Raw genomic sequence first — 12613 nt, forward strand, 5'->3', positions numbered from 1 at the left:
TTGGAGCCGTTGAAAACAGAATCCACGAGATATTCTGTTCCAAATCTCTTTTCTCATATCATACATTAATAAATCCATGCTCCACCTGGCTATTGCTTTATCATTTTTTTCTTTGCTATTCTAGATTTTTTTTTATTATTATTCATGATCCTCTAGGTGATTTTAGACTTGCGATGAATATATGTGTGTGTACAGTGTTTGGAAAATAGAAAAAGTCTTTTTTGGACGTCAATCCTAGCATATAAAGTGATTGTATATATGTGTATGGTATTTATATTTTTGAAGGTAATGTTTTTGAGGTTTGATCCATTCAAGGGTAGGACAATAAAATTTTTAAAAAACTAAAAATCTAATAAAGCTTGAGGAGTGGGTTGGAGTGAGAATTTTAAATACTACAAAAATGAGTCCTCAAAATGCTACACAGATCAACAAAAATCATATTTTATGAAAATATTAGAAGAGTGGGTTGGAGATGCTCCGAGACAGCAAAACTTATCTCCCAACTTTTTGGGAAGATGAGTCTTTGTCATGTTTTATTCTCAAAATTGCACATTTAATATTGGTAGGAAGTACTATGTAAAAAAAAGCAATCTGAGAGCATTGAATAATTACTTTGGTAAAAGCAATTTTTTTTTGCCAAGTAAAAAAAGAATTACGTTTGTATATCGTGATAATTATAGTACTAAGAAACTACATCAATTATATGTATGTTAAAGAAAATATTACATTAATTACGTGAGAGTCAAACAAATTAAACCAAGTCTAATATCGAGAATAACTAAAAAAACTCAAATTGTGTAAGAGCATCTCCACCCCTTATTCAAATTTTCACTCAGATATGAGTTTAAAAAAAATGAATAAAAGTTTCATTTGGTATTGTGTGCCCCAATGGTCAAACTCAAACCAAACACAAAATATGAGTAAAAACTTTATTAATAAAAGTCTTGTAAATATAAGGGTGGAAAATTTGCCTTAAAAATTTGAGTAAGGGTTTGTGTCTAACTCAATTTGGGTTTAAATTTGAGTAAAACTCATATTTGATATAGGTTTGAGTAAGAAATAGATGAGCCTTCTAAAGATTTTTACTCAAATTTTGAATTTGAGTCAATAAAAGAGTAAGAAGCGGAGATGCTGTAGGGGTGACTACCTAAAGTAACATCAATTAACCTGATTAAAGTGCTTCAATTACTAATTGAGACCCTTTACATCTTCTTTTTTTTTGATAATGCAGGTTGTCTCGGATTAATTTGCGTGCACCTTAGACTAATCCCTATAAACCCTTCCATGGAGTGAGGTGGCCTCAAGAGTTGTTGACAATTAGAGAATCGAACCTGAGACCTTAAGATGAAACAAATACATAAATTCCAGGTCAAGACCACCTGGTTATCCCCTTGGGGTTAGACCCTTTACATCTTGCTCTAAAGAAGTTGCAAATTTGAATTTTACGAAGGCCAAACATTTCAAATATTAGGGGCCGTTGAAGGTATGTCCGATTATTATTTTCAAAACCCCGAAATTAGTTGAGGTGTATCCAAACCGATCCAAACATTGGATTATCATATTTGAGACCCTTTACACATAACATGGCAAGAAGAAAGGCAACCAAATGGATCTGTCACACCTCACACCTCACGTTTATTTACTCTTTCCCAACGCAAAAGAGAGAATGGTGATTCATTCCTCCTGCAATGATGGTTGGGGGGCCAGGTGAAGTTAGCACATGGGACAAACTATACAAAAGAAGAGATGCTTATCTTCACAATTCAGCCTCATTCCCCATGTCTCTCTTCTCTTATTTTAAAAGTTCTCATTTTACAACCCCATAATACATAGACTAACAACATGCCTTTTCAATTCCTTGGAATATTCTCGCCACACTAAAACCAGCTCCGTTTCCCAAAACACCCCTGCTCCTTCCCCAAATTTACCACCTCCACAGCTTCCCACAAAGCCTCTGCCTCTGCCTCTAGCCTTTGAGACAGAATTTTTTATGCCGAAAACCTCTATATCTATGTGCAAAAGGATTTTCGGCCGTTAAATTTAAAAAATAAAAAAATCACACAATTCAATGGCTAAAAAACTACTCGACATGCGACACAGACAAGATTGGACTTCCAATTTCCACGCCCAGGTCAATTCCGTCATTCAAAAGAGGAGGCTTCTGAAAGCCCCACGTTCAGTCCAAAGGCGGCAGCCGATTAAATTCCCATTTTACCCTACTCTAAACGCCCCAAACGGGCAAAATGGAACGGAAAGTAAGGGCAGAAACGTAAAGCACCGAGAAGGAATTGCTGTCGGGTCCACTAAAATAAAAAGGAAGGAACGTGGGCGATCAGCGCATAGACCGAAAGGCAAGTATTCGAAAAAGCGAAGTGAGAGAAAGTAGAGAGAGAGAGAGAGAGAGAGTGGTTTCGAGACGTTAACGGATTTCACCGCTGCAATTGGCCGGAATTTAGGAACCCTGTTCACGTCCGGCTGCGATTTCTCGTTCCTTCTCAACTAACTCGCTTGAAAAAAATTAGGGGTTTTTTCTTTACCGGGTCCGAATTGTGCCCTAGAGTTTGAATTCGTTTCAGTTCGCCCCGTGGATCTCCGCGATCTGTGATTTAGGGTTTTTGATTCCGCGCCATGTTTACGCCGCAGAGGAAAATTTGGTCCGGCTGGCCGCTCTCGCCGGCCCAGAAGAATGACGTTTCGGGTTCCGGTCCGGACCCTAAGGGCAAAAGCGTGGCCTTTCTTGACTCCACGCCGCCGCCTCCGGTGGGGTTTCTGGGCCAAAACGGTGGGACGGAGGAGTCGCCGGCCCCGGTGGTTGACAAGATTTCAAAGCTTGAAAACGAGGTGAGGAAATATTAAATCTTTCATACGTTATATGTTATGTTTAGTTGTTAGTTATTTTAAATGTCCTTGCTTTGTTATTTACTATTTGAGTTTTCAATGCTCTTATTTATTATTAGGATTAATAGAAAACTAGGGTTGCTACTGTTCTTGAAACTTTGTTTGTGCTTCTTGGGTCCCGAAACAATCGATGAGATTCTTTACTGTATTGAGTTGAGTAATTTTTGCGAGTAGAGATGGTCATTGTCTCGTGTGAAAAGGGGCTGCAGTGTGGGAAGGTAGTTGAGTTGCTGTTGGGCTGGAGTAGAAATTAGGGCTTTAGGTTCTGGGTACCTATAGTAGACTCTATAACTCGGAAATTGTATTGTTGATTTAGTTTGAGTATGCAATAGAGGAGTGGAGAAAAATCTCAGTAGCTTACGGTTTTTGAAGTCTGCAAGGTGAGTATTTAGAGATTTGGCGATTTGAGAATGAAGTCCCCGTGACTGTGGTTGCATTTTCAAGAGATTTAGGAGCAACTATGCGTTAAGTACGCATTTCTTATGGGTGCTTCTTGGGGAAACAATTAGCCTTGTTTCTCCTCTACTCATTTTTGGTTCCCTGTTCTAGAGTGCGGGGAACGTGATACATTCCTCGGGCAGTTCCACTCCAACCAGATATGGGTATACATCCATGATTTTGGCCACCATACGAGCATTGAGGCGATTGGTTGAATAGTTGTCTTGCTTGCACAATAAATGACACTCATGCATATACCACCTCCAAATAATGTTCAAAACGGTACTCTTGCCACATGTCACCTCCAAATGCAACCTTGGATAGAGCCCTAGACAAAATCACCTCTCAAAGAAAAAGAAGGATCTCATTGACGTGATGAACCGAAGCTTCCTAGAGGATTTTACATCAAATAAACTAGGATGTGTTCTCAGCCATGCAAATTATCCTCCCCTTCTCACATTTTCAATAATATAGAAACTAAGAAGATTTACCCTGTCCTCCACTCCTAATCATTCAGCTGGAAAGGCATACTACAAAATAACATTTTGAATGCTTTTTTTCCCTCTGCCTAAGATAGTCTCTTAACTTCAGCAGTTCATCTCCTTTGGTTACAATACTAGAAAGAGTTGAGGAGTTTACTTCCAACTTCTCCAGGAAACACCAAGGATGAGTCCAAAACTGGACACAGTGCAACTATCTTACAGATTTTCTTGCAGGCACTCCGTTTGTCACTTGCATTTTCTTGTACTTCTAGGTTTTACTTTTAATTTTGCCAATGCCCAAACTCATTTCCCCTTATTTGTGGATTTTGATTTTGTGACCACATGTGAATCTGTAGAAAATTTAGTACTATAGGTAATTTATTGCAGAATTTAAATCGTTGATCATAATAGACATCTAAATCAAGAAGATATCCACTGGTAAGACTCGGAATTCTGCTCAAGGCGATAGGGTGCCGTATGGCATGACGTAGAGAAGTTAACTACATGTTTTGAATTGGAAGGGAAGTTCTTAACAAGGAAAGCTTCTACCTCTGTCAGTTTTGTTGGTTTTGCTCAAATATCGTTGATTTCCATTTTCCAGGTTGGTGAGCTTGTATGGTTTTTATTGCAGAACATGATGTGACCTAAGATTTGATGCTGTTCATTTTTTCTGCTTTGGCTTGTTGCATATATCTTTAGTACATTATGCTTTAGGTTTTTCTTTTATTATACGGTATAGCAAGAGCCCTTGTGCTTGTTGCGTCTTTCTTGTTTTGGATCTCTTGTAACTATTTTGATGTTTCATGTCTTTGGAGTTCCTTTTTATTTATCTGGTTTAGGGTACAAGTGAATAGAAGGCTGTTTTAGTGTTAATTTAATACAGGGTGGGATTCTTACCTGTTTTGTATGATTTGTGGGCAGCTTTTTGACTACCAGTACAATATGGGCATGCTTTTGATTGAGAAAAAAGAATGGACTACAAAGTATGAAGAGATGAAGCAAGCTCTACAAGATGCAACAGACACACTTAAACGAGAACAAGCGGCACATTTGATTGCACTAACTGAGGTTGAGAAGCGAGAAGAGAGTTTGAGGAAGGCTTTGGGTGTAGAGAAGCAATGTGCCCTTGATGTATGATCTTGACTTACCTTTCTTGAATTTCATTCTCTTTGAATTTGGAAATGCTTTTGATTATAGGATGTGTGTGTTCTAATGCTGATTGTAAGAATGTGATGCATGTTTTAGAGAATCAATTGTTATGACTTGCCAATGAGTAATTGCCCCTTAGTTAGTCTGTTCGAGATATGTAGCACTGTGTTTTTGCTTGTTTTGAATTTGATTACCATACACAGATTAGCTATTTAATTGAAAACATGGTTTAAAATGAGTTTTGTAGGTGTCTTTGTGTGGCATTACATTTGGGTTTATGGTAACCATATCAATATGGAACAGAGACATTGCGAAGTTGAACGTAATGATCAAATCGCCATTGAAGTTGGTTAAAGAAAGAGGAGGCGTTTGATGATTGAAAAAGGTGTATGCTTGGTATTATAGTTATTCACTGATAACAGTTGAAGAAAAGACGCCCATGCCATGGTGATCTTTTTTTTGGTGTACGTCTTTCCACATTGTAGAAGCTTAGCGTTAACAGATTATCATCACACAACCTCATGTTGGTGAACAATTTAGTAACTGAGAAACGAGTATCATTGTTATTGCTATTACTATTATTGATTTAGCTTCCTTGTCCTCGTGGTGCTCTCCTGGAAAGGAACAGACTAAGATGATGACATTGGATCAATTTGGGTTATTTCGGTCACAGACATAACTAGTCTCTTTAAATGAATGGCTTAGCTCATCTATCTTATGTGCTTATTCTATTATCACGGATGGTTGATTCCAATTTGACAAAGAGGCAACATGTGCACTTATGGGATTTTGTATCCTAATAATGAGGAAACTATTTAACTAAATGGGCATTCCTGTTTACCGCCCCTTTGTCCTAACTCTGATGAAGATAGAGATTGTGGGCTTCCCATTTTCTACAGAATCAAATATGGGTCTTGCTCTTTCAATCTTGAAGAGCGTAAATTCACTTAGATTATAGTTCATAACTTGTGAAAAACATATGATACTAGATTATAGTTCATTGTTTTTTAATGAAAAAGACATGATACTAGATTATACGCTTTGACAGTTTATGCAGACTCTTAAAGACGTTGAAGAATATCCTAACAGTCGGCATGCAATAACTTGAGGGCTTATGCATCATTTTTTGAGCCAGATAATAGTAGTCCTTATGGTTCATGTGTCTGTTGTGCTACAAGATTTGTATGACCCTCGACATTCTCTATTTGTGTTCTAATTGGTTTACATGCATTAATGGGATGATATGTGAATATGAATGTGATTGTAGTGTCATGCATCAGTTGGGTTGGTTTCTCTTGGGGAAAGAGGGTGAGTATATAATTAAGCATCTTGACTGTGCGTAAGGCTTCTTTTTATGGGCCCTGGGTGTGCTCGGGAATGATTTCTATTTTCATTTAGTCGACGAGTATTTCTAATGCTGTTGTGTTTGCTGCAGCTAGAGAAGTCTTTGAGGGCAATGCATTCACAATATGCAGAAATCAAGTTTACAGCTGATTCAAAGTTGGCTGAAGCTAATGCACTCATGGCTTCTATTGAAGAGAAATCTTTGGAGGTGGAAGCCAAAGTGCATGCTGCTGATGCCAAGCTTGCTGAGGTGAGCAGAAAGAGTTCAGAGCTTGAGAGAAAATCACATGAGGTGGAGGCTAGAGAAAATACAATTCGAAGGGAACGTCTATCTTTTAATGCAGAGTATGCTTAAGTCTCATGACCCTTATCTTCATTTCCCTGAATCTTGCATTTGCTGAATTAACAATAAATAGGTTGTTATGTAATATTTCTGTTGTTTTTAAGTGGAGAAGTTTTTATTTGCCCTCAGGCGCGAGGCTCGTGAAAGTTCTTTAGTTAAACAGAGAGAAGACTTGCGTGATTGGGAAAAGAAATTAAAAGAGGGAGAAGAGAGGCTTGATGAAGTTCGAAGGCTGCTCAACCAAAGAGAGGAGAGGGCAAATGAAACGGACATGATCTTTAAGCAGAAACAGAATGACTTTGAACAGGCACAGAAGAGTATTGATGAAGCTAATTCCACTTTGAAAAGTAAAGAAGAGGAGATAAGCCAGAGGCTTGATAACCTAGCTGTTAAAGAGAAGGCGAGTTTCTTTTTTTTTTTTTTTGATGTTTTATTTGTACTTTTCCCTTCCCCTATCTTTTTCTTGCTGAACTTTGTCAGATATATGATACATTTTCGCTGATAATTTTGTGTACTTTCAAGCAGGAAGCCAATGCCATGCGAAATAGCTTAGAGGTAAAAGAGAAGGAATTAGTTGCGTTGGAGGAAAAGCTTGACGCAAGGGAAAGAGTAAGTTTTTGTAACTGATCCAATGTATAAACATACATTTTTTGATGACATTAAAGTGGCTGCAGTGATGAAGATGTTTACTGTCTACATCTATGTGCGCATATCTTGATGCACGTACAACTCAACCCCCTATGAATTTTAGAACCTGGTTTGAGTTCTTACTTCATGCAATTTCATCTTTCCTTAATCTATTTGTTTGCTAATTTGGCAGTCTAGGAGAGAATTTCAACCTTTTACTGCCTGAACATGCACAAGAAATAAAAAATCAATGACTCCTCTACTATTTGTTTCTCCTTCCTTTTATTCTTTAGTTCTTTTCTCCCTATCAAACTTCTAATCACGATATTGACACTGTGTTCTCTTGGGGATTGCCACAGGTTGAGATTCAGAAACTTCTTGATGAACACAAGTCTGTCCTTGATTCAAAGAAACGCGAATTTGAAATGGAAATGGAACAGAAGAGGACAGCTTTTGACGAGGACTTGAAAAGCAGGGCAGTTGAAGTGGAGAAGAAAGAAGCTGAAGTGAACCACCTAGAAGAGAAGGTTGCAAAACGCGAACAGGCATATGAAAAGAGACTGGATAAATTCAAGGAGAAAGAAAAGGATTTCGAATCAAGGTCAAAAGCTCTGAAGGAAAGGGAGAAGACCATCAAAATCGATGAGAAAAAGTTGGAGAAAGAAAGGAAAGAGATGCTTGTTGATAGGGAGAACATGCTTAATCTCAAGGCAGAGCTTGAGAAGGTAAGGGCTGAGATTGAAGAACAACAATCGAAGCTCAAGGAAGAGAGGGAACGCCTTCAAGTAACTGAAGAAGAGAGGTCAGAACATTTGCACCTTCAGTCGGAACTAAAGCTGGAGATAGATAAGTGTAGACAGCAAAGGGAGCTGCTTTTGAAGGAAGGTGAGGAATTGAAGCAGGAAAGAGAGAAGTTTGAGAAAGAGTGGGAAGAGCTGGATGAAAAAAGATCTAGGATTAATAAGGAGCTAGAGGAGGTGATTGAACAAAAGGAAAATATAGAAAAGACGAAAAGATTAGAAGAGGAGAGGTTAGAGAATGAGAAGTGGGCTACACAGGACTATGTTCAGAGGGAATTGGAAGCTCTCAAACTGGCTAAAGACTCGTTTGCGGCTAGCATGGAGCATGAGAAAGCAATGATGGATGAGAAAATCCAAATTGAGAAAGCCCAAATGCTTAATGATTTTGAGCTGCAAAAAAGAGAACTCGAGACTGAAATGCGGAAGAGGCAGGAGGAGCTGGAGAACAGTCTGGCTGAAAGGGAGAAGTCGTTTGTTGATGAAAGAGAGAGGGAAATGAACAATATTAATTACTTGAGGGAAGTCGCCCAAAGGGAGATGGAAGAAATGAAAGTAGAAAGACTGAGGATCGAAAAGGAGAAAGAGGAAACTGCTGCAAACCAGAAGCATCTCGTAGGGCAGCAGCTTGAAATGCGAAAAGACATTGACGACCTTGTTCATCTTAGCAGGAAGTTGAAGGACCAGAGGGAACAATTCTTCCGTGAAAGAGAACGATTCATTGAATTTGTTGAGAGACACAAGGATTGCCAAACCTGTGGGGAGATTACTCGTGAGTTTGTAGCTTCTGATCTTCATCAATCTTTACCTATAATAGACAATGTGGAGCCACTTTCTTTGCCCAGACTAAGTGATGGTTATTTGAAGGACGGTATTGCAGTTACTTCTCATCAGAGGCTAAACAATGAGATGTCCCCTGGTTCTGGTTCTGGAACCATGTCCTGGCTTCGGAAATGCACCACGAAGATATTTAGTTTCTCTCCAGGCAAAAAGGGTGAAGTCAATGGTTCTCTAAATCTGATAGAATCACCTACTGATATTAGTTTGAGGGAACAGCCAATACGGTTATTGAGCAATGAAAATGAACCAGAATCCTTTGGGATTGCAACCAACTCTTTGGATGGTCAGGGGGTTCAATCTGGTGATGATCAGAGCAACATCAACAGTAATGCACAAGAAATTGTGGAAAATTCACAGCACTCTGATCTCAAAGAGGGAAAGCGTAAACCGGGTAGGCGAGGTAGGCTTAGGGTGAAGGAGGTTGTTGAAGAAGCCAAGTCAGTACTTGGGGATGCCTTAGATCAGAATGGTAGTGCTGAGAATTCTGCATTTTTGAACGAGGAAGGAAAACCTGGAAATAGGCGGAAGCGGAATCGTGCTCATAGCTCTCAAAACACGGCAAGTGAGCAGGATTACAGTGAAGGACATTCTGGTAGTGTCACTGCAGGCGGTGGTCGCAAGAGGAGACAAAAGGTTGCTCAAGTGGTACAAAATCCTGGTGAAGTACGATACAATCTCCGGCGGCCCAGAATGTAAGTGTGCAGAAAAGATATCTCTGACTGGAACTAATTCTAGCGAAACTTGAAGTAAAGGAGGACCTAACCTGACTCTCCATTTTCTGCTTTGACTCAATCGATGTTCTTTTAAAATTGAGGACCGGATATTAGGGATGACAATGGTTCGGTATTGATAAAACCAAAACCAAATAGATATGTATATAACACACACACAGACACATAGCCCGTTCCAGAACCGGAATAAGAACTTATTTTTTGTCTAATAATAAGGTGTATTCCACAAAAAGGTGAATAAGTACTTATTTTAAAAAAAGGTAATTTCAAGCTCAAAAATCATGTGCTTACGCAAATAATTTTTCTATCACTATGGATCTTGTTTGATAGATCTCATTGAGATCTTTAATACGGTGCAAAAAAAATTGAAAATTTATTTTTCATTTACATTATTTTTGAGTTTGAAAATGTGAAAATAAGCTGCTTATTTGGATTTTGTGAAACAAAGCTCCAAAATAAGTACTTATAAAATAAGAAGGTTTCTGGAACGGGCTCGAATGTAACTATATGACACATATGTATATACATACTAGGGTATTTTTGTAATTACATTGCGGTTTGGTTTGGTTTCAGTTACGGTGCGGTTATCATATGAAATTGAAACCAAATCCGTGCAGGCAGCCGGTTTTTTGGACTAATTGGTTTAATACCGTCTTGATCGGTTTAGTTAACCATCGGTTCGGGTGGGGTTGCCATCCCTACCTGGTATTGTTCTTTAGTGTGAGCAACCAGAATAATGACTTTTAGTGGCTTGAAAATTAATTTAATTATAACCGTGCAGTTAACCAACTTTTGTGTAGCTACCCTTCGTTAAGTGAATTATGGGTTCAAATCCTACGGGAAGGAGGTTGATACCCTTATTATGGATTGGGTGGGCATTACGGCAGTATAATGTGGAAATCTTCTGGAAAAAAAAAGAGTTAGGTTGTACCGTTGTTGTGTTATAATGCTCTGTTGTCGGAGATTTGCAGGTGTAAGCTGTCTAAGATAGCTTGCTTTATAATTGAGCTGTCAGATTGAGAAAGTACTCTCACTAGTCAGCATACGTCTACGAGTGACTAATTGACTTACAAAAGTTACCAAAGTAATGAACATAAGTTGTTGTAAGTCCTAAATCCTGATACTAGAATTTTTTGGCTCAGTCCGGTGGCAGTGGCAACCAATGGAGCGTTATCTGACCTGAGCAAAGGAAAGGAAAGAGATGGTGATGATGGCGGAGGTGCAGGGGATGAAGTTTCCAATTCAAAAGCTGTGGTTGCAACTTCGACAGAGGTTGCTAGTGTAAATGGTGGAAGTGCACACCTCTTGCAGGTAAGGATGTTTTATGTTTATAAGAAGCATTCATTGTTTGCATGGAAACTCTCTCTCTCTCTCTCTCTCTCTCTCTCTCTCTCTCTCTCTCTCTCTCTCTCGTATGTGAATGTGGTGCACGCTCTCTTGGCAATCAATGTTTTTTTCAAGCTGAGTAGGGAGGTTGTATCAAATATAGTAATACATTCCCTTACATGCTCAAAGTTTTGTCAATTGCAAAGGAGGAAAAGCCCAGATACATGAGCTATCTTATCTTCAATATGGAAACAAAAATACTCGGAAGAAAAGATCGTTAAATTTCATCGGCATTTGAAACCAAGTTCTGCCAATGCCAAAGATACAGCAAGGGCCACATATCTGCCTTCTTTAGATCTGTCATAAGGAAACCAAACCATAAAACCAAAAGCACAACAGAAGAATATTTCTATATACCATTTTTTTTTCCTTTTAAGCATAATAGAATAAATATCAAGTGTATTAGTGTCAGAGAAACATGTTATCTAGAATGACCAAAATCAGCAACCATGTCTACCCAGCTACAGCTACAAAAAGATAACCTAAATTTCAGAAATTATCACAAATGGATGCATAAAAATTTGGCTAGAGGGAAAAATTATTGCCATCTTTGTGGTACGCACTTCACTTGCACACGTGCCCGTACCCAAACAACTGTACAAGATTACTTAAACCTGCACACTGGCATGTGCTCACACACACATACGAGCTAAAACAAAACATTGTAAAAAGGGAATAAAATAAGTGATTCACAATTTGAAGTTTGAACTGTGGTAGTGTAGTTGCATGTTCTTGGATATATATAAAGCAAGAGCTGACATGATATGTTATTGTGCCCTTGTCAGTTTGAAACCACAGCAGGTGCTGAGGATGGCATAGTTGATAATATGGTACTGAGTGAAGAAGAGGTGAATGGGACTCCGGAACGTACGCCGGTAGAATCCAATGGCATGGACAACGATGACGATGAGGAGGAGGACGATGAAGAGTTTGAGCATCCTGGTGAAGTCTCGATCGGAAAGAGGCTTTTGAAATTTCTCACGACATGATTTTATAAACCCCATCGCGCCTTGGCCCTGAGCTGCATTTTATTCTTCAGATACTGGTAGGGATCCTTGATTTGTAGCTGTGTGTATTAATCAGAAAACGTAGTTATAACCACGGTGATCCAATTCAAGGGAATTGGATCTTGTGCCCCCCTTTTTTTGTTGGATTTATTTTTCGTTAGGGTACGGTGGCTGTTTATTGTTTCACAACAGTCCTAGAGAATTCAGATTGGCTTTTCAGTCGCAACTTGTTGTATCAAATGGTTGTACTGTTCTTCGTATTAGGATGATTGTTTGCAGTCCGTCAAACTCAATTTCCGCAAGGGTTGTAATTTGTGCACTACGTTCCATCTTGTGGCGGTGTTATTCTCATTGCAAGGGAACTCGTACTCTTGTGCGGTTCTCATAGTAAGGGAACTCGTACCAGAACTCTTTTAACCAAATGTGTGCTAGTGACGGGAAAATAGAGGTAAAAATTTGTTAATTCGACTTGGTGTGATCGCTCTCTCTGTCTCTGGTTTTTTTTGGATAGTGTTGGTTGGATTAGCATTAAGTTTAGATAACAACGAGAGTTCGATGCACTTCCATGAAT

General features: G+C 38.8%; 1 protein-coding gene across 1 annotated transcript; it reads left to right on the forward strand.

The window, feature by feature from the left end:
* The first annotated feature begins 2329 nt into the window (after positions 1 to 2329).
* On the forward strand, positions 2330 to 12335 carry LOC131298135 (nuclear matrix constituent protein 1-like). The gene is made up of 8 exons (XM_058323444.1): positions 2330 to 2841; positions 4740 to 4949; positions 6403 to 6656; positions 6784 to 7058; positions 7184 to 7263; positions 7641 to 9610; positions 10792 to 10960; positions 11821 to 12335. The coding sequence occupies exons 1-8, from the start codon at positions 2629 to 2631 to the stop codon at positions 12022 to 12024; spliced, it is 3375 nt and encodes a 1124-aa protein (XP_058179427.1). The 5' UTR covers positions 2330 to 2628; the 3' UTR covers positions 12025 to 12335.
* Positions 12336 to 12613: the final 278 nt, after the last annotated feature.

The sequence above is a fragment of the Rhododendron vialii genome, chromosome 8a, assembly GCF_030253575.1.
Source record: "Rhododendron vialii isolate Sample 1 chromosome 8a, ASM3025357v1".
NCBI classification, from domain to species: domain Eukaryota; kingdom Viridiplantae; phylum Streptophyta; class Magnoliopsida; order Ericales; family Ericaceae; genus Rhododendron; species Rhododendron vialii.

What these genes read in the sequence shown, in the direction of transcription:
- LOC131298135 (XM_058323444.1), top strand. Translation starts at nt 2,629, where the DNA reads ATGTTTACGCCGCAGAGGAAAATTTGGTCCGGCTGGCCGCTCTCGCCG. An exon ending in AGAAGCAATGTGCCCTTGAT is followed by an intron (nt 4,950 to 6,402) that starts GTATGATCTTGA and finishes TGTTTGCTGCAG; the next exon opens with CTAGAGAAGTCTTTGAGGGC. An exon ending in AGCTGTTAAAGAGAAGGCGA is followed by an intron (nt 7,059 to 7,183) that starts GTTTCTTTTTTT and finishes TCAAGCAGGAAG; the next exon opens with CCAATGCCATGCGAAATAGC.